A 22042-nucleotide genomic window follows, 5' to 3' on the forward strand; every position below is an offset into this window, starting at 1 on the left:
TTTTGAAGGTTATAAACTACTCTTTTTTAAACAAAAAATCTTATTTTTTTAATATTGATCTTTTTCTTAAAAAGAGTGGATTATCCCTCTTTGTAGATTATTCTTCTTTGCCATAATGGCTTATAAAGACAAAAATGTTTCATCAAAAAATAACTCAATTTGAAACAAGTTATACTTATTAGATACATAAGTTAAATTAGAAGAAAATAATTTATAATTTCTAAAAATAATCAATATTTTATAAAAAGTATATATATATATATATAAATATATAAAGATAATAATATATTAGTTTAAAAGTAGATGATTTTTAACCTTTAAAACCAAAAAATATCTCAAAAGATATGGAATGATTTACTCACTTTTTAAATAAAAAATAAAATAACAATAAAACTAAAGCCTTGTCAAATTATAAGAAAAAATAATATTTTAAGTAAGATCATTTAAAAACAAATTAATAAAGAGATAGATTAAAAAATTTTATAAAAAAAAAAGTAGTTTTCATCAAAAAAATTGAAAGACTTGGAATCTACAAAATAAAAAATAACAAATAAAAAATAAATTAAAAAGATTATTTTAAAAAAATAAAATTTAACACAACTTTAAAAATATAATATATTATTTTTTAATTAAAAAAGATTAAAAAGTAGGAGATAGAAATAAAATATAAAAGAATTAGAATAAGTGGTCATTGTTCTAAAAAACTTGTAAAATCTTGAATCAAGTTTAAAATATAAGAAAAATATCTAGAATATTAGAAATAATATTAGTCTTACTTCCATATCTATTAGTGATAAGGACATGAATCATAAAAAGCCAAAAAATTAATATACTTTTGTATTAGTACAAAAAAATAAATAGTCATTTAAAGATAGTATAATATTAAAACCAAAATGGCTATTGATAAAGGCAAAAAGTCTAGAGACTCTTAAAACAAGACTATAAAAAAAAAAAAAAAAGCATTAACAAGAATAAAGAAGATTATATTTATATCTCTACATATCCTATCTAAATAGAAGCTATATGACAACATTTTATAGGACCTCCAATTTCTGTCCAAGTTACAAGACACTTATCTAACTTGTAAAACAAGTTTTATATGTGCACCATATAGCAAAATTCTATCATAAGTGGCCAATAAATACAACATGTAGCTAACTTTTTGGCTAAGTTTTAACCTATCAATCACCTAAAGACTTACATAAAGTCAAATCTGCATCTTTAAAGCTTCTAACAAATATCTACATAAGATATTATTAAATTTACTTACTTCTACTTATTCATCTAAATCTAAATTGGATATTTAATTTATATTTTAAAAAATTCTTTAATACTCTTTAAAGATAATATTTTATATGCAACATGATTCTACTTATTTTTATATATTTTTATTATTTAAATAATAAAATTCTTTTGTTACAATGAATTAATTAGATTGAACAAGCTTTACTCCTATCTCTACTTTATACTACTTCTAAGATCAAAGTCTAGTTGGCTAAGTCTTCAATACCTCATTATTTAAGCTATATAGCAAACTTGTAGGCTAAGGTACAAAAAGCCTCTTTAATTTGTTTTCTTCCTTTATAAATGTGTGTGTGTGTGTGCTTTATTTTATTTTATTTTATTTTTAAAAAAATTATCTAAAAATAAGTTATCTTTATAAAATTTTACTTAAAATTTTATATATATTTTAAAATAATAAAATTCAAAATAATAAAATAAAAAATTATCAAATAGAATTTTTCATAATTTTTTTTTAATAATTTATTACATCTATAAAATTTTAAAATATATATTCTTTATTGTAATATTTTTTTAGTAATATATATGTATATATATTTTTATATAGTATATGAAATAAAATATGTTTGTTTTTATTAAATCATAATGATATTTAAAATAAATATTAGAATAATAAAAAATTAATTAGAAAAAAAAATATATAGTAGCATATAAAAATAAAGTTTCAACTTAAAAGAAAAAAGAGCATAAAGAAAAAAAATTTCAACTTAAAATTGTATATTAAAAAAATCAAAATTATTTAATTTTAGAATTAATTTTTAAATGAGAGTATATAATATTTTATAATATTTTAAAATAATCTTTAATTATATATATTTTTATATTTTTTTTCTTAATAACACATTTATTTTCTATTATTTTAGAAAATATAATTAAAATCTCTATTAAATGTCATAGAATTAAGGTGATTAAGGTAATTAAGATAAAAAAGAATATTTTTTTTAATTTAATGATCATATTAATAAGTTGATTTAATGTTTTTGTAGATATGTGCAAAAACATATTTTTTTTATAACAATAAGTCATTTTGTAAAACAACAACCACTAAAACATCCAAAGTAGCAAAAGCAATCTTAAGAAACAAAATTGCTAGGATTTCTCTTGATGACCATGTCAATCACAGAATTGACTCACCTTGACATTTGTCTCTTCTATTGACAAATATATATATATATATATATATACACGCACACAATTAAATTATTAAAAAGTGTACTTTATTGATATTTAACTATTTGAATTCTGTGTGACTAAGTCAAAAGGGACAAGAAGAGTTTTCAAACATTACCATGATAGGTCTATTACCATGATAGGTCTATTACCAAGAAGGCTGACACAAGAATAAGAATGTCACGAAAAGATGTGTCAAGAACATACAAACGTCTACGAATACTCCACATACTAGGAATGCATAGAACAATAGGTTTAGACCGAATGAAACTAGAATAACACCGACACTAACAAATCTCGTTCTGAACGAGCACAACAACGTCTGCATTACAAGAATTACTGAGTGAGCATGAAGAATCAAATGAACTCTCCCGGTCACCAAATTTTCCCAATCGAAGTTAACCAAACTCTCCCTGCATCGCACAAGGTGTTCAACCAATGTAAGCATGTGAGGTTAGAGTGATTGCCTCCATTGTTCAGATATCTGTGCACAAACAAACAAAACCCATGCATAGTTCTGAAGAGGTGAAGTTTGGGGGAGGATTTGAGCATATTTCAATAACGATGACGACGACGACGACTGCCAGTGTCTGCGGCTGCTTCAGCGCCGATTCATGATGGACTGGTGGTCGGCAGCAGTCTAGCCCGACTGAGGAAAGGCATCGATGTAGATCTCTAGGTGCCCCACATTCCCAGACCCCTCACAGTCTCACAGCCTCGTCGCAGGACAGGATGTCTTCACTTCGCTTCATTTGCAGACGCTGTGACCAGACGCTCCGGGGAATCTAGAAGTCTAGAATAATATCTATGAGACGATGCTAGACAGAGACCCATTGGCTCCTCTGAATGCGCGTGACCGCGATTCAGTCTCTAGACCCTGAAATCGGTGGTCCTTGAGGATTCGGTATCCACCCTCACACGGGCACCTCGTCGTGGACAATGCCTGTTGCATGACGCAAGGAATGTTTCACAAGCTTTTCGGGTTGCTTTATTCGACGAAGATTCGTGAATGAGGACCATGTATTTCGTGTCTTACTGAGCATGTTCCCTGAGGCTACCTTGGGATTCCTTGATTTTAGGTCCGACAGTCCTTCACTGGTTCGGTAATGGGGACGTGAGCGACGATTGTTCATATGAGGCGTCTGATGCTGGGTTGTCTGCACTATCATCACCTACCGGTGTAAGTCCAGGCCATCGCACGTGATCGAACTCCTACCCCAGAATATTAATTCTCATGGGACCTCAACTTCTGATGCTATTTCCTTGCGGAAGACCTTGTCGTTTTATAGGTTGCGGTGGATCTGAAAGACCTGCTGAAAGTTCTTCGTCTCAATCTACAGTTACCGCTTCATCTGGGAATGCTCTCGAGACTATCCTCACTGCTCCCATTGTCATTCACCTGTGGACCCGGAATAACTTAGCGTGGTCGGGAGGGTTTTGCTCCTAGTCGTGATGAGAGTGACGCGGTAAGCTATCGGCAGAAACGCGTCTACCAATTACGATTCACCAGAGCTGTAACTCTGCCGTAAATCCAGTCACGAGAATGGGTAAAAGCTGTCAGCGCCAAAGAGAATACTCATCTCTTATCTAATTTTCTTACTGTAAGTTCAAGTGTTCAAGCTATCTGAGGATCAATTCCGACAGGAAAGCTTCCACGATATCGGGGTGGTTGTCTTAGAGATAGGAATGATGAGAACTGTAACGTTATCCTAGTTTACATCCCGCGGGGGCTTTTTAATCTGTTTGAACACATTGCTGCTCTCTCACCTTGAGAATAAATAGACTGACTTTGAAGTCGAAAACATCGCTGAGATTCAAATAGATTTCGAGGAAGTCAGTAACTCATTTCGTTTTCGGGACCGACTTGTCAACTAGGAGTCTCGATTGCTCAGCTTAGATCACGAGTACAGGCTGGGCGATTCATACTTCACGAAGAAGGAAGGCCTATTGTTGGTCTCCAAAGCGAAAAAGTCATTGTAGTCGTAGTTGTTTCCTCATTTGCTAATTATTAGAGAATGTTTGCAGTCCTATCGGCGGTACGGTCTGTATCCCAAGCACATGCATGGGACATTCTGGGGGATACCATTTATGCACTATCCAGCAAGATTGCGTGAATTGTACTCAATCAGACCTAGGCAGGTGTTGGTGTCGGTGGCTTGCCACGCAAGCTCTGTTTCTTGCATAGAAGCTGCTGTGATCGGCTAGTTTCTTCTATATCAGCAGAATTTCCTTCACTTCTCTTAAATCAGAAGACTACTGTGGCATTTGCAATCTAAACTTGGACGATTGGGAGTTTAAATCGGGTTTCTGAAGTTAATGGACAGTAAACGGTAACTGGAGACCATTCTGTACTTTTCTTCCTTTCTTCGTGCGAGTCGCATAACTGCTATCCCCACAGAATCATTTGCGACGATGGCTCTTGGCTTCGACCATTTTAATCATGATAGAAGAGGAGATGAGAGCAGGATCTCTCGTCGTCTGCCTTCTACTTCGAGGAGGAGCACACAGAATATTCACGCCGTTACTGGAGAGGAGTCCTTGGCCACTTTCAAACGATACAGGAAGGCACGACCTTATGTTCGCTCAAGCACGCACAAATTGAAGTGGACGCTTGACCTGCACCAAAGTTTCATGTGCGCCGTGAATCGGCTGGGCGGAAAAGACAGTAAGTTCATGAACACTCATACAATTTTCAATTTGTCGTAGTTACTACAGTTGAGAGTACATTACGTAATGATAGAATCCAGAATCATGCAGTTCCCGGGCTGCTCGTAGGCTTGTCTTTTAATTTGGCGAGAAGGATTGTTCTCCGTATTAAATTGCACAATTGTAGATTGATGGCACGATAAACTTTTATGCTCGATAAATTGACGCATCCACCACAAAATAGATCTAATTATTTCTCGTCTCTGATGACGCAGAAGCCACGCCAAAGAGGATTGTCCAATGCATGGGTAGGGACGGAATCACCATAGCTCACGTCAAGAGCCATCTTCAGATGCTGCGAACCGGAAGGATTAATGAAGAAGGGATGAGCAGTGCCGACTCATTTCCAGTAGCGGATCGCCATCCAGAAGATTCTGAATCCTGCATGACGAACCTATCCCCTACTGAGCGACAGGCAGATCTCTTGAGGGAAGCAATTGAAGTGCTCAAGGAGCTACAGTCGCGGAAGTATGGACTACTTTTTGGAGCAGCGGAAGCTGAGACGTTGCAGAGAAGAGTTGCTGATAGTGAAGCTTTCCACAAGCATCTGGATAACCTTGAGACTCACATGTTTGTCCCCGGAAAGCCGCTGGATGATGTCGTATCCGAAGAGACGTCGACGACACCTTTCTGGAAGCGTGCTCAGCATGTGGACGCCGTCGAATGCGCCACCGGCAGATACAGAAACGATGAGGAGCCCCTGGAGCTGAATCTTACGATGGCTACTGGAGCACGGCATCTCAGACATCACTGAGGTGGTTTCAACAGCGGTAACCAACATCGTGAACCTCGCCAACAGAGCCATCTGTACATACGATGATCGTGGACACGGTGTTTGGATTGCTAGTTTGATTTTGTTTCACGCGAAACAAATTGTAATTGTATACCAATTTTTTATATCCAAACGGAGAATGCTCAGTAGAATCACTCGCCTCAATTGGGTTCATTGTCACTTTAGGCATGTTCGATATTTCCGATGAATCAGCATCAGGATGTACACGAGATATCGAGCTAGTAACGATCTTCACAAGGCTTAAGAAGCTAGATTTTTTTGTGTACACAGATTATGGGTCCAGTAAATGATAAGCTGGATTTGCACAGGATCATAAACTCTAGGAATCTGCTGCAATCTATAAGCAGTTCTCACCGTCACGATAAAAAAAAGAAAGTGTTGAATGGATCAAGAGTTGTCACTCCAACCAAAACGTTAATTCCCAGACGAGATTGTCTTTAATGCTCATCGCTTTTTTCTCTCGCGACACACACACACACACACATATATATATATACATATATATATATATATATGTGTGTGTGTGTGTGTATATATATATATATATATATATATATGTAGGCCGCTTCAAAGTCGTAACTTTCTTTTAATGCATGAATGGATCCAGTGCGAAAAGATGGATTCTACGCACCAGCAGTTGAATTGTCACCGCTTCATTCACCGTGCACCACACTCTTTCATTGTTCGGTGCAACACCTCGGCAACAGTCTTGACAGCCTAGCACTTCCGCTCCTCCATTTGGTGCGTTGAAGTTCACTTTTACACACTTACATTTTTTTGAAGTGTAGAATGTGAGCATGTTTTGTTTTGTGAGAGAGTCCAAAGTTCATTACAACTACATCGTTTGTAGTAATCGCTGCATGAATGTTTTTGATAAGACATTGCTGATGGGATGAAGTTCTACTATTAGAATTAAGAAGATTTGGATCTGGAAGATTACTACGAAACTATTAGAGATGTAGCTCAAAAAGTTATTGCACAGATATTTGCAAATCTCATAGTATTAGAATTTTTGGTTTATAAAAGATGTAAAATAATATAGATGCTAGTTAATTTGAGCAATTTAATAATGTTATTCAAACGTATGAGATACCTACTTAAAAATAATCCACTAAATGATTTATTAAGTTGTATGATTTTATGTCATTTAATATTGATTAAAAATGGAAATTTTTTTTTATAAAAATTGGTACACCAAAATGATATTTGACAAATCGGTATAAAAATTCACAATTTTTTGTGCATATATATATATATATACTTGTTTATTTAGACAAAAATATTTTTGAATTTTTATGCATTTTTAATTTAGAGAGAATGACAGGAAACTGAAGCATGACATCTCAAATTTTATTGTTTAGTACTTAAAACTGCCACCACCTTTCATATTTTTAAAGATTGTTTTGTAAATAACAACAGACTTTTTGAATACTTTTTCTTTTTTCTTTTAAAACCTTACAAAATATTGTCAAACAATTCAAATTTCAAAATAGTGATAAATAATTCAATTTAAGAACTCAACATTTTGTAGTATTAACATAAAAATTATTGCAATAGTACTATTTATATAATTTATGACTAATGAATTAATTCTAATATCAAATTTTCTAAGAGCCATCATAGTTATAATAATGGAGTGAAGGGCTCAGAGTTTCGACGAAGGGGCCGCAGCCCAAGTGGGAGAGGGCACACAACAAAAATATATTGCCGGTGCAGATTCAGCGTTGGAACTGTCCACCCCGCCCCACCACGGTGACGTGATTCCACGGAGAACAGTCCCAGCCTAGCGCAGGTGCAGGCAGGCACCGCGTTGCCGCGGCCGCGGCATGTCGGGCGCCAATGCGGTTGTGCGAGGCGAGGCGCCCCCGCGTCACCTGCTTCGCCGATCCCGATTCAGAGCCGCGCTTCTGCTCGATCGTCCTCCCCTCCCCCCTCGTTCGCTGCGACGCGCTTGCCCACCTTGAAGCTCCCCACAATTCGTCACTTGGGTTTCTTCTCTGAGTTTTTTTTATTTGGGCGTTATCACGTCGCAAAGGATTCGCGACTTCGGTGTTCAGTTCTTCGCCGCTGGGAGGTTTGAAGGTCCTCTGGTAAGTCGATGTCGTGCAATGAGACGACGATGCGTCCTGTGGTGATGTGGAAGCTTGTTTGGTAGTGGGAATTTCGTGGGTTTTGTCGATTGCTCAAGATTAGGGTTTAGAGGTGTTTTATGTAGCTAGGGTCGGATCTGTGCATGAGTATAGAGTTCATGAATTGATCGAGGAGGTGATATTGTCGTCGCGTCCAGCGGAACGTTGTCGGCGTGCTGTCGCGACGGTGATGTTGGGTTCTATTCGTTGATGTAGAGTCACTTGAAGGCGCTGTCTCGTGGAGGCGATGACTCTTTAGAAAATCCGGGTAAAATGATGCGGGAGAATTGTAGGATTGTCTTGCAGCTTGGATTCGTATTAACAGCTGGTTGTAGCTCTCTCCTGAGGATTCTTTTCGGGGGATCATGCGTCTGTAGTTGGGTGAGACACCTTTAGTCTGCGGTATGTAAGCGATTGTATATTGGGCATCAGGGAGGTTTCCGCTAAGTTGATATTTATGGATCGATCGACCGATTGTTCACTGAGACAGACAAGCTTAATTTATCTTCATCTCTATAAGCAGTTTAGAATTAGGATTTGAGTCGGAACCCCCGTGGTTGAGACTTCTGTTTCTCTGTTCTCTCTCCTTCCGGCCCTAGTCTTGGTGCCCAATTGAGTGGTCCACCATCTGTTTGGGCTTTCTTCCAGCTTATTGTCTCAGGATATATTTCCTGGACAATTTTTTAAAGTTTTAATATTTTGCTTCAAGCTTGTTTTGCATCACCAGTGTGCAACCCGGTTGAGGTTCCATCGTGCCTATTGATTTGCAGGCGGCATGTTCAGATAATGACTCGCTAAATTGTTGCATGCAGTGCAAAAATAAAATAAAATGGCGGAAGCATTTTTCAACAACATTGGCTCCAAAATTGAGACGTTTTTCGGAGGTGGCGATTCGCTGCCTTGGACAGATTCGGAAATGATTGCCGTAAGCTTATTTTCTTTTCTATGTTCCTCATTTAGCTTTTTCCAATGGACTGGTTTCTATAGCTACTCTATGTTCTATCTAGATGAAACGATTGTTATTTTAGCATCATAGTCAAAACTACTCGGAAATGATCACTGTAAGTATGTTTTTCTTTCTTTCTTTCTGTCTTTCTTTCTTTAATCACAGTGATGTCCTTCTGGAGGCGCTCAAGTTCGACAAATGTTTCTGCAGAGCTGCGAATTAGAGGCATCTGGCGAAAAGGCTGCAGTGTCCGGTGATAACAATGACAGCATCATGCGATTGGCATGGGCTCTTGTCCATTCACGCAATCCACCGGATGTTCAGCGTGGTATTGCCATGCTAGAAGGTGTTCCCCGTCTCCTTCATACCAATTCCAGAGTTATGTTCAATAATCCAGTAGTAATTGAGAGGTAGTATGACTCGTGTTTTTCTCAACATTTGGTGCGCGACCATAGTTTCGAGGCCTTTGTTGAGTGGTAAGAGTTTTGTGCCATCCGTGCCTGGTTTGGTACTGTGGAGTATCGAGAATGAGTGTCTTCACACCCGAACCGTTTTCATTTTTGCAAATAATTGAAGCCACTTCATTTTCATTACAACCAATTTTGACACGCTTTCAATGATGTATGCGCAGCTTCATTGGCAGGTGTGGGAGCTCCCATGCAGAAGAGAGAGATTTTGTACTTGCTGGCAGTGGGCCAGTTCCGAGCTGGTGAATATGCGAGGAGCCGGCGTCTTCTTGACCAAGCTCTTCAAGTACATTATTTTTTCCTTGTTGAGGCCATGCCCTTTTACACACCGTCAGTTTACGTTTTGATCTTGATTCTCAACCTAGTTATCTAAAGTGTATTCTGGTATTCATATTTGAATTGCAAATCAATGCGCAGATTTCTCCCGATTTCCGACAGGCTGCGGGGCTGAAAAAAGTGGTCGAGGATAAAATTGCGAAGGGTGAGTTTCTTATCCCCCCTCTTGCAATATGCATCGATTCTGAGTTGTTGCTGCATTGGTCTCATATCGTTATGGTCTTCTCATGTCTTCAATAGGTAAGAATCTGCTCAATTCTCTTTGGATCACCCGTTCCCAGTTTCAATCATTCTTCTTATTCGATTTAAGGACAAGTGTTTGTGCATTGTACTTATGACTGTTAGCTCGTGTGGTTCATTAGATGGTTTGGTTGGAGTTGGCTTGGCGGCTGCTGCAGTGGGTGTGGTAGCTAGTGGCATTGCGGCTGCTGTAATTGGCAGTCGCAGGAGATAAATTTGCTTCTTGCCCCAGCGAGATTAGTTGATCAGCAATTACTACTTCCCAGATTTTGTAGCTGTCGGTAGCTGATTCAAGTTAATAGAATGGCGTGTAACGAGGTATCAATAAATAGCCAGGAATAATATAAAGGGCTTTTCTTTTCCTTTTTGTGACGTTTTGTAGATACAGATGAAAATAATGTAGAGAGCTTGTATTTTCTGGGAAAGCTGGTATACCTTCCACAGTGTGGGGTTTGATATCTGGCTTTGATTTTCATCAAATTTTAGGGGCTTCTAGCAACGAATATGTTACTGGTAATTGTCTGTCTTTTCACCTTGAATGTTCTGATTAGATTTTCTTCTTACCTCAACAGGGCTTACTTGGTCTTCCTGATTTCAAGAAATTGTATTATACTAAATCTCTAGTAACATCAATATACACTACCTTTCGCTTGAATCCCTCAGAAACCTTTGCATCAATCAAAGTGTCTTCATTAATTATGGAGGAATAACATATTGTTAGTTATCAGATAGTCTAAACCACTTTGTAGTATTTGATTAGTTAGCATGGAAATGATTCTTTTAGTAAATTATTTAAAGGAATTGTTAGGTGGACACCTTCCTTTTATTGCATGGACATCTCTTGTGCCACATCAACAATACATCTTATATGCAATTTCTTTTCTAACAAGTTGGACATTAATGAGGTTGAAATGTATAAAAACTAAAAAACTACAATACACAAACACCAACAATACAAAAACTAAACAAAGCAAATAAATAAACAAGGTTGTCCATATAAAAGTTATGCTGGGTATACACTCTTTTTTTATTGTTTGTTTTGTTTGCAATGATTAGTTTGTAAATTGCTAATGTTCATGTGTTGTAGGTTGTTGTTGTTTTTTTGTTATTGATTTTATATTCTTCAACCTTATTAGTGTCCAACTTGTAAAAAGACTTATAAGAGTGGTGTATTTGTTGGCATGGTGCAAGAAATGTACCATATGACAAGAAATGACTTTGCAATAAGACATTTATTGGAGGTGTCCACTTAGCAAGTCCCTTGTTTAATCCTAGCATCTATTAGAATATTAGGACAAAAATCAATGCTCTTGAATATTTCATAATGCCATGATATTTAAAAAAGCATGATCCATCAAATTACTGCAACAATTTATATGACCTGAAATTACCCATTTCTTTTTATATTTTATCTTAAAAAATTGGTAAATGAAATGGATGTCATAAAAAACTAGAGAGCTTATATTTATTTTAAATATAATAGTTTTCATGATAGCTTTTGAGAGGTACATTTAATTTTTTCAAGTAAATGTGATATAAACTATGTATTTTCTTTCTTTTTGTATTAGGTTATTTATAAACATAATTTTCAAGTTTTTAAATTAATAATTAAAGATATTTAATAATTAAGAAATTTAATCTATTTCAAAATAAAAAAATATTCAGTTCTAAAATAATCTACACGATGCAAAATAAAATTGTAAGTATTTACTCATGCACCGCATGATATTTCACAAGGTAGGATGAAGACTAGAACCTGAAAGGATGAACACCAAGACCTAAATGGATGAAGATCATACAGAGCCAGCCACGCACCACTCCAAACTTTACGCCCTCACGCGCTAGCCCTGCTCGCCACGTGCCTTGTTCCCATTGGCTGTTTCTCTACACTCCTCAGCCCCGAAAATACACCGTCCAATCCACGTCGCACCGACTCAAAACATCATACCCCTTTTGTCGAGACCCGCCATGCATGCACTCAATACCCGGAAATCACTTGCCCCGAAATTCGCTCGTTCGCGGACAGCCTCAGAAACATCCTCCGTCCTTGTCGCGTAACGTCCCAAAGTATTGATAACCGGATGCGTTGTAGGCGGTTATGACTGCGACGCTATGTCGACCCAATCCGCAGAGCAGGACTGGGGCGGGTCGCTTGGAGGCGGTGCTGCAGGGGTGAGCTCTTCACATGATTCAAGGGCCCCTCTCCAAAAATTGTTCTGTGCGCTGCAGCTGCTGGATTTGTGTGTAGCGCAGCTCTCGCCACAGCTTTTGATCGGCTTCGTCGGACCCACATTGCCATTTCTTTACATAACAGAGGTTAGTGATTGCTGGAAGGCATTGGATTGTGGTGTTTGTGAATTGGGTGCTTGAGGGAGGCTCTCTCTGACAGATTTGACTGTGGATTTTAGCCGCGAGCGTCATTTGGGTGTAGCTACATGGGGCGTGTAGGTTTTCAGGCTTTATCCAATTCTGAACTGAATATTTGATTCAACTGGGTTGTGGTAGCAGTTAGTGACGTCGTTGACGAACGCTGCGCTGGTGAGGGCTAACATTGCCATGGCGACGGCGAGCAGGATGTCCATGGGTGTGACGCCGTGCGGTTTGCAGAGCTTGTCTTTGACGAGGAATGTGCGGAAGGTTTCCGCATCTGTGGAGCGGCCGGGCGCATGTTGTTCCAGGTGCTACCGCAGCGTGAATGCGGGGTCTGCTCTGAAGAGGATTGATGTTCCCAGGAAGGAGTTGTTTGGCGCCTCGCTGAAAGGTCTGGTGCCGGGGAACGTGGGCAGAGCTGGCGCGGCGGGGCCTGTGAGTTGCGTATTGGAGGAAGCCGCAGCTGAGCAATTGGTGGAGAGCCCTCCGACGAAGATTTGGCTGTCGGATGTGGTGGTGAAGAGGCGCAGGAACTACTTCAAGAACAGGCAATGGACGTCGAAGGACCTGACGTACGCGGGGTTCATGATCTTCATGCACGGGCTGTGCTTGTTCGCGCCAGCGACGTTCTCATGGGAGGCGGTGGGCGTGTTCATGGGATTGTATGTGATCACGGGGATGCTGGGGATCACTCTGTCGTATCACCGGAACCTGTCGCACAAGAGCTTCAAGGTGCCGAAGTGGTTGGAGTACACGTTCGCGTATTGCGGAGTGCAAGCCGTGCAGGTAATGTGGTAGTGTTGTGAGGAATTGGACATAGATTGGTGCGGAGGGAAGTGAGGTTGGGGTTGTAGAAGTCGAATGAGGATACAGAGTGGATGTGGGGTTTGGAGGATGTCAGGGTGGGGTGTGTGGGGCGATGGGAATGCAGGGTGGTGTGCGTGGTATACAGTGTGGATGCGGGGTGGATTGGATAAGGATAGGGTGAATGTGCAGGTTGGGGAGGGAGGGTAGTAGTGTCGGTGACGCGGTGTGGGTGAATGGTATGCTGATATGATTGAGTGGATGGCGAGCAGGGTGACCCAACGGAGTGGGTGAGCGCTCACCGGTATCACCACCAGCATTGCGACACGGAGAACGATCCGCACACGCCGTATGAGGGGTTCTGGCACAGCCACATGGGGTGGCTGCTGGACGACGCCCAAACACAAGAAAGGGTGAGTTGAATAGTTGGGATGTGGAGGAGAAGGTGGGAGGCGAGGGAAGGTGTGTGGGAATGGGGAGCGTGGATTGGTTTGTTGGCGGAGGGAGAGGAGGAGATGGGGAGGGGGATGTGGATTGAAATGGTGAAGGTGCGTTGTGCGCAGGTGGGCGCGAGGAACAACGTGTCGGACATGGAGAAGGACCCGTTCTACAACTTCATAGAGAAGACGTATCCAATTCACCCGATGCTACTGGCAGCAGCGTTGTATGCCGTGGGAGGATTTCCTTACATCGTGTGGGGCATGGTAAGAGTGGTGGCTGTGTATGAGGAGGAGTGGTGTTTTGGTGTGGAGTGAGTAGGTGCAACGGAGGGTGTGTGGGAAGCGTGGGAGAGGGTTGAGGGAGGGAGTGGGGAATATGGGATGTGGGGATGGAGTGAGATTTGTGGAGAGGGTCGAGGAAACGATGGAAATGGAATGAGGGTTGGAGGTGGAAGATGACGTGGGTGGTGGTGGTGTGTGGGGTGCAGGCTGTGAGGACGGTGTGGGTGTATCACATCACATGGTTTGTGAACTCTGCATCGCATGTGTGGGGATCGCAGAAGTGGAACACGGGAGACTTGTCTCGGAACAACTGGTGAGTATGGGAAAGCTGTGTAGGGGGAAGTGTGGAGAGTCGGGGTGAGAGATGTGTGTGGATGGATGGTGGTGCGAGAACAGTGGTAATGATGTTTTTGATGTATAGCCGCAGTCGGAGTGGGCATGGTCAGGTCCAGATGGGGTGGGGTAGAGTGGGAGTGGAGAGTTGAAGGGTAGGAAGTTACCGTGGAGTGGTGTCCAGGATCGCAGGACGTAGATTTTTAGATTTTGGGGACTGGTGAGCGGAGTGGACGGAGTTTGTGGGCGTGGAGGAAGGATATCGGGATCGGGTTAGTGGGCCTTAAACCCTAAGTGGGTGTAATTTGGGTTGGTGGTGACGACTGACGAAGTTGAGCGTTGTTGGTTGCAGGTGGGTGGCATTGCTGGCATTTGGGGAAGGGTGGCACAACAACCACCACGCATTCGAATACTCAGCTCGGCATGGCCTGGAATGGTGGCAGTTGGACCCGACATGGTGGGTGATCCGGGGGTTAGAAGCCGTGGGTCTGGCCACGAAAGTGAAGCTACCGAGGAAGGATCACATGGAGAAGCTGGCATTCTAGCCGACATCATAAATTGCGTGCTAGAGAGGGACGAAAGGGACGTGAGTGGGTTCAGTCGGGTTAGAGCCAGGGGATGGCGCGAGGCGGTATAGCAGGAGTGGGATTGGGCGTGGGCGTGTGGGTAAGGTTTTGGACGACGAGTCAAGAGAGCAGGGAATTCTTTCACAGCTTGATGCGGTGCAGTCGGGTTAGGATGGACTGGTAGAGCGGAAGTAGTAGCCGCCAGAGTTGAGAAGTGTAAAACAGATGAATGTGTATATCAGGTCAGTTTACCATGTATTTTTCTCCTTGGTGCACAGAAAGTGCGCGATAATGTGATGGACTTATTCGATAATATGTTTGTGCTCTGACCCAGATGTGTAATAGGGTGTGATTCTGTTCATTATATTGGGCTTATTTTGTGATGTGTGAACCGTATGCAAGCTCGTGTTTTGTAATGATCAACTCAAGCAGTCTTTTTTGCTATCGTTTTTATTTTATTTTATTTTATTATTGTGCAGTATCTGTTGTATGTCTATTTTTTTTGATGAATTGGGAGCGTTAGTTGGTAGCTATTGTTTTTGAGACGATGCCGTGAAGAATTGTTTTATGCGGTGGATCATTTGTTTTGCATATTTGATTTTCTTGAGCACTCAAATATATTCATAATCGAGCCAATCGTTCTGTACTCCTGATTCTAGCAAAAGAGAGTGAATGGGATGAGAAGTGGCGGCGTCGTCGACAGCAGCCGCATGATACATTGGGCCGAAGGTGATTGTAAAGAATCATTGGCAAATGGGAATTTAGCGACCCGGACTTATTTGACGAAGCTCTGGTCTTGAGCTATAATCCATGTTACTACTTTCAATATTGGACAACTTGGATATATTTTGAACAATAATTCAATCAATGTATAGTAAATATTATGTAATTTATACAGCAACCAATGATTTCTAAGTTTCGTAATAAAAATATATAACTATGTGTTTGTTGGCATCACAATTTTTATAATTTTTAACAATCAATGTAAAGTGGGGTAATGTGCCTATTATTTGATATTTTTCCAAACTACAATATGATGTGAAAGAAATTGTAAAATTTGTCTGGAGAGTGGATAGATATCAATGCTAGAGATTGCAATACCCAATAGCATGGATTTCTGGTAGTTCAATTTAAGAAAAACACATCTGCAAATAAAAAGACTTGTATTAAGATTATAGAAAAATATAGCAAATTGTTTAATATTATTAAAAAAAATGTTGTAGAATCATAACAAAGGTCATAATTCTAAAAGAAGATAATTTATAAAAATACATATTCATTCAACTACAATAAAGATGGTGGAATTAAATTCTTAAATAACATATCTTCAAGCTTTGTATTATCTTTAAAATCATTTTTTTGTTTTTTGGTTTAAGTTTATTTAAATTCAAAACCCACATAGTTCTAACTTTTTTTATGTTGTATCTCAAATCATATAATCATTTCTTTAATGAAGTATTTGATAAATATTATCAAATATCTTTAGTTTAATAAATTAAACATATTGGTACAAAAGTCATAGATGGTCAATTCTTATCTTTTGAAAATATCATCTATGAAGCTCCATTAATACAAGTTCTTAAAGATCATAAAAATATTTCAATATTGATAAAAAAAACCTTGAAGTAATTTTGTCATTGTTGATTTATTCTAGTTAGAAGAATATAATTCTTATATTGAAAAAAGAAGAAGTTAGGGTTGTATAAAATAAACCATAATAATAATAGAATTGAAATCTAAGAAATTACCATTTTGTGATATAAGATTAAAATTTGATGTCAAGACACAAAAACTTAAGTAGATTTATTTCATAATATTTTCTAGAGAAGCTTCCTAGAAGCTATATAGATGTTGCTTTGACTTTACATGTGGTTGTAGTTAATTATTAGGTTAAAAACTTGATCAGCAAGTTAATTACGTATTAGTAATATGAAGAACAAGCTAACTATGTAGTGTATATATAAAAAACTTGCCTTACAAGTTAAGATACATTGTCATATTACATGTATTCTTACTTGAAAATGCACTAGGTACTTAGATGTTGAAGGTAAGTAATAATGCAATAATAATTCTACCAAGTCTAATAGAGCCTTAAATAAACTTCAAGTAATTCCTAATAACCTAATCAAACTTTAACTTATTGAAATAAATTTAAAAGAAGTCACAAAAGAAATACAAAGAATCCTAAAAAAATATTAAAAATAAAAACTCTAATATAATTTTCATTGAAGCCTTAATTGAATCTTAACCAAATCCTAAGTCAAATCTTAATTGAAACTTTAATTGAATCTTAACCAAATCTTAGGTCAAACCCTAATAAAATCCTAATAAATTTCTAAATCCTATACAAACCTTAAACAAGTTTTAAACCAAATTCTAAATAAATCCTATTTTAAATTAAATCTAGACTATTCTTAGACCAAATCTTAATCAAATCCTAGATCATAAACAAACTCTTAACAAATCCTATAGCAAAATGGAACCTCAATAATTAATGGTAAAACTATTAATATTAACTCAAAATTTACACACTTCTTAATGTTTTAGTAAAAAATAAGCATAAGAAAGATAAAAAAAAATTACACTTATCAATTGAGAGAAATACAAGATAATCCAATCATGTATTAGGTAGCCTCCTATTTCAATCTAAATGCTAAACTTCAAGTGCCAATATCTCCTTCTTGAACTACTAAATCATACTCAAATTTTACCTAAAATATTAAAAATCAAGTCTAGTATCTATATATAAAAAAAATCTCTTCAATCCAATTGACAAATTGGTAAAGATCTTAGAAATACTCATTGATCCTCAAACTTTAATTTTTGAGACCTCAATCTACAAAAACCTTCAAATACTTTGATCTAATCATTCGATTGACTTCAAAACTTGTATACACATTCACAACTAGTACACCAACAAATTGCACAAAATTTACCTATATACACACCACAAAATTCAAGAAACCTTCAAATTTATAAACATGTTTTTATTTCTTAAAATCTAAATCAACTAAGAACATTACTAACTTTAATAATCTCTCAAAAACTCAATATTGATTTAATTGATACAAAAAAAATACCCAAAAATCTCTCCTCAAGTCTACTCCCAAATTCCACTCTCCAATCTACTAAAGAACCTTAGAATCACCTTAAATGTGCAATTTTGTGCCTTAGGATGTGATTTTGATCCAAGTTGATGACTAATTCTCTTTGGATATAAATTCTTGGCTTCTTGAGATAAATTTTGCTAAAATCTAATCTTAACTCTCTCTTACATATGTCTATATTATTTGATTTTCCAATCTACTTTGTTTTGCCTTATTTATGGCCCTACAAAGGAAATAGAAGCCTATTTTGTAAAAAGGCAGTATTAGTATTCTTTAGTTTTACTATTTTTTGACTATCATCTATATTTCTAAAAAAATTTGTTATAATATTTTAAAACAAGATCTTCTATAATATAATATTTTCTTCTCTCTTTCATTTATTAGCTATGTTTTATCATGACAATGTATCTTGCAAAGTCAACATGTTTTGGAGGTCCTATATGACACGGCCACATAGCCCTTAGTTAAGAGTGTATATGGAGACAATAGAGAAGGTTGTGGATTATCCACCTTTAAAAAAATTGTTCAATTTTCTAATATTAATTTTTTTCTTAAATGGAGCAGATTTTTTTATTTTTAGAAACTTTCATTTGATATTAGAGGTTACAAATTACCCTCTTCTAATTTGACTTTTGGATTTGTTAAGTTGTTTGAAATGGAAGAAAAAATTATGGATACTGTACTTGGTAGAAGTGAGAATAGATTTATAACTATTACAAATCTTCATAAATTTGTTAACACTCTTAGATTAGATATTTCATGTATCATGAGTGCCAATCAAGAAAACAATAATCTTATATCTGTGAAAGAAGTTTAGAGTCTGCGTCAAGAAGTTATGCAATTAAAGAAAGTAAGTAGATTGACCTTTTAAACCAAATTCAAGAATTTTTGTTTCTATAAGTGCAACATAGAGAAGGATTAGTGTGCTTGAAAAGTTTGATGGAATAAGATCAATACTTCAAGGATTTGTACAACAAGTCAAGTTCTATCGAAGATTGCATCTTTTTCAATATCCTAATAGATTTACTTAACTTGGGTTTATAGAAGCACTTCTATCTGGAAGTGTTCTTTCTTAGTTTGCACTTTTGATAAAAAATGACTCATGATTCTTTTATGATTTGAATTCATTCCTAAAAAATTTATAGCCACAGTTGGAGAAAATGATCAAAGAAGAATAACAGAGATCAAGCTCTTATCTTTACTATAAGGATCAAAATTAATTATTATATAAGTTGCTGAATTCCAAAACTTTGCTTGCAACATGGATTGGAATGACAAAGCTCTTATCAATCAATTTTGTTATGGGATGAAGTATAATTTCAATTTTTTTTTATTAAAAATATAAAAATAAAAATATTTAAAATAATTTATTACTTAAGCTATTACATGCAGCAATCAATTATTTAAAAGGCATTAAGAAAAAAGAATTTGGTTGAAGAGGAATAAGTCAAGTAATGATAGTAGTTTCTATGTTTTCAAAAACTTATTTATAAAGGCAAAAAATAATACAAATTGATATAATATATTTTAAACTTTTTATTGAGTAAAAATAGACTTATCGTCGTTAAGAAGGTTTATGCCTATATTGTCAAGGATCTAAGCACATTACTAAAGATTATCCAAAGAAGCAAGAAAATTACAAAATAAGAAGCACGATTTCCAAAGAGGATGATGTGTCAAAAAATGAGTCTCTCTAATTACAATAAGAACCATACAATTAAAATCTTACATAATTCCTCATAAAGGTCTTATTTTCTTTCTAGATTCCTCACCTTGTTTTATAATAGAAGTTTATTTAGGACCAAAAAATCACAAAGTCTTAGCTTTATTGGATTCAAGAGCCTCAGCCTATTTTACAAATGAAGACTTTATCAAAAAATAAAATATATGTTTAATTAGGAAAATCAAACTTGTATATGTAAAAATAATAGATGGTCATTTATTATCTTTTAGAGATGTTATATATGAAACTATTCTTGTAGAAGTAGCAACTAGTAGTTATAATAGTTTAATAATATTTATTGTCATTAGATCTCTTTTTAATCTAATTATTTTAGGATTATCATGATTAAAAAGATATAATCCTTAAATAGACTAAATTTCTCAATGTCTTGATTTTTTCTATAGTTTAATCTAAGATTCTATTAGATAAGTAAAAATCTATAAGATTGATACATCATAATCATTATTGATAGGTATGAGAACTTTCATGCATGTTGTAAAAGAAGAGTTAACTTTTGTTATATATACCACACCTATTATTGATGGAAAAAAGATTTTAAGTAACATTCCAAGCCAATACCAAGATTATGAAGACATCTTTGGAAAAATAAAAATATAGATATTCTTCCAAAGCATTGTCTTTATGATTGTTCTATCGATCTTTAAGAAATAGCTCAATTGTTAGGGACTATATACAAGACAAGGATTCAAGACTAAGGAATGGAAATAACTCAACATTAAAACAACAACTAAATATAAGATAAGAAGTTCTTGGTTAGATCATAAGAAATAAGTTGTTGAGATTGAGGATCTCCTCAGCCTTGACTCCTATATATACTAAGTCCTAGAAAGCTTCTTAAGAAGTTTTTATGAGGCTTGAGAACAAAGTAAGCGTAAGACCCTTCTTCAGCAACTTCTTAAATGATCTAAAGCCTCTTAGAACCTTTTAGGACCTCTTATGATTTTTTAGAACTTTCTTAGAATCTATTGGAACCTTCCAAAACCTTTTGGAATATCTTAGAACCTTCAAGAGCCTTCTTAATACCTTATTGGTACCTTCTAGAATCTTTTGGAACCTTTTAGAACCTTCTTCAGTTGTATATTTATGACATCACCTCTTCTTCTAGCTTCGAGGTCTCCAAAAAGTAATGTTGCTGCAAGCTAGTATTTGTGTGAGAAGTTGAAGATCTGTCGCATGATATCTGCTATATATTCCAATTATTTTTAGAAGGCAAATGGTTCATAGGTCCTTGTAGCCATCGATAGTGCTTCAAGCCTTCTACTTGTGACTAAGCAAGAACTTTAGTATCTTCATTATAGAATTGTCCTGCATACATTCCTTTTGGACATCCTTTATAGGCATGTTCTACCTCAAATACAATTACCAATGACCTATTACTAGGTATCCTTTGACATCTTTGTGGTTCAAGCGTCTCTTCCTCTCGAGATCATTTCTGAGAGTTACTTGGTTGAGATGGTATGATCGATAAGACATCTATCTCTTGACTATCTATATCATATAAAATAGATAAGACCAAAAGAATATAAACAAGCTATGGTCGTGAATATAAACTATTGACTTATACCATTCTAAATATTTGACAACAATTGTCTCTTCACAGATTGCTTCCTCTTTTTCTTTATGATGCAAAGAACTATAAATCTTGATGGTGAAGCCATCTTACCAAGCTACTGTTCTTTATTTTGCTGCTTTTGGTCTGGATGGATGTCGTTGATGGAACCTTTGAACCTTTATTTGTGTATTTATAAGTTTACAAGTTGGTTCTCAAGTATGATTGTTGATATTATATCGGTGCCAATGAACCAGATAATCAAGCCTTCAATATCTTATCCTTGAATCTAATACATCTTCTACCTCAAATTCAACATGATCATTGATTTTAATCATAGGAGGTGGTAATTATCTTCTACCTGGTATGTTCGATTCTTTATAACTTTTCAAAAGTGAAACATGAAAGACTAGATGAATCTTTATGGATGAAGATAATTCCAAGCAATAAGTTATGTAATTAATTTGTTTCTGAATTAAAAATGGTTCCAGCCTTCGTTAGTCTAACTTATCACATAGTCTGTTGGTTTTTATATTGTGCTTAAGAAGCCATACTTTGTCACCAACTTTGAATGGAGGATGTTCCTTCTTTAATTCATCCACTAGTAGCTTATAACATTGTTGAGCTTTTTCCAAGTGAGTCTTCATGATCGCTTGAAGTTCGGCCATCTTCATAACAAATTCTTCTATTGCTAGATTCGTTGACTTTGAAGGCTCTATTATATCCAACTTTGGATGATGACCATAGTTTGAGTAGAA

General features: G+C 36.6%; 3 protein-coding genes across 5 annotated transcripts; all 3 read left to right on the forward strand.

Annotated features, from left to right (window-relative positions):
• The first annotated feature begins 4064 nt into the window (after positions 1-4064).
• LOC112294219 (uncharacterized) lies at positions 4065-6383 on the forward strand. Its single transcript, XM_024544477.3, has 2 exons — positions 4065-5137; positions 5394-6383. The coding sequence occupies exons 1-2, from the start codon at positions 4885-4887 to the stop codon at positions 5930-5932; spliced, it is 792 nt and encodes a 263-aa protein (XP_024400245.1). The 5' UTR covers positions 4065-4884; the 3' UTR covers positions 5933-6383.
• Positions 6384-7859: 1476 nt separating this feature from the next.
• Positions 7860-10606, forward strand: LOC112294070 (mitochondrial fission 1 protein A). 2 transcript variants are annotated; one of them, XM_024544199.3, is made up of 6 exons: positions 7860-8061; positions 8913-9025; positions 9257-9392; positions 9678-9799; positions 9931-9994; positions 10212-10606. In XM_024544199.3, the coding sequence occupies exons 2-6, from the start codon at positions 8930-8932 to the stop codon at positions 10301-10303; spliced, it is 510 nt and encodes a 169-aa protein (XP_024399967.1). In that variant the 5' UTR covers positions 7860-8061; positions 8913-8929; the 3' UTR covers positions 10304-10606. The 2 variants fall into 2 exon arrangements, with proteins under 2 accessions (XP_024399967.1, XP_024399968.1); XM_024544200.3 differs by having other exon boundaries at positions 7983-8368.
• A 1593-nt stretch (positions 10607-12199) lies between these two features.
• On the forward strand, positions 12200-15197 carry LOC141046433 (palmitoyl-monogalactosyldiacylglycerol delta-7 desaturase, chloroplastic-like). Of its 2 annotated transcripts, none has more exons than XM_090243925.1 (6): positions 12200-12405; positions 12598-13245; positions 13536-13676; positions 13827-13967; positions 14192-14298; positions 14671-15197. In XM_090243925.1, exons 1-6 carry the CDS (start codon positions 12202-12204, stop codon positions 14861-14863), a joined length of 1434 nt encoding a protein of 477 aa, XP_090100051.1. In that variant the 5' UTR covers positions 12200-12201; the 3' UTR covers positions 14864-15197. The 2 variants fall into 2 exon arrangements, with proteins under 2 accessions (XP_090100051.1, XP_090100052.1); XM_090243926.1 differs by having other exon boundaries at positions 12266-12405; positions 12663-13245.
• The last annotated feature ends 6845 nt before the right edge of the window (positions 15198-22042 follow it).

This window comes from Physcomitrium patens, chromosome 17 (genome assembly GCF_059467195.1).
Source record: "Physcomitrium patens ecotype Gransden chromosome 17, ASM5946719v1, whole genome shotgun sequence".
Lineage (NCBI taxonomy): Eukaryota > Viridiplantae > Streptophyta > Bryopsida > Funariales > Funariaceae > Physcomitrium > Physcomitrium patens.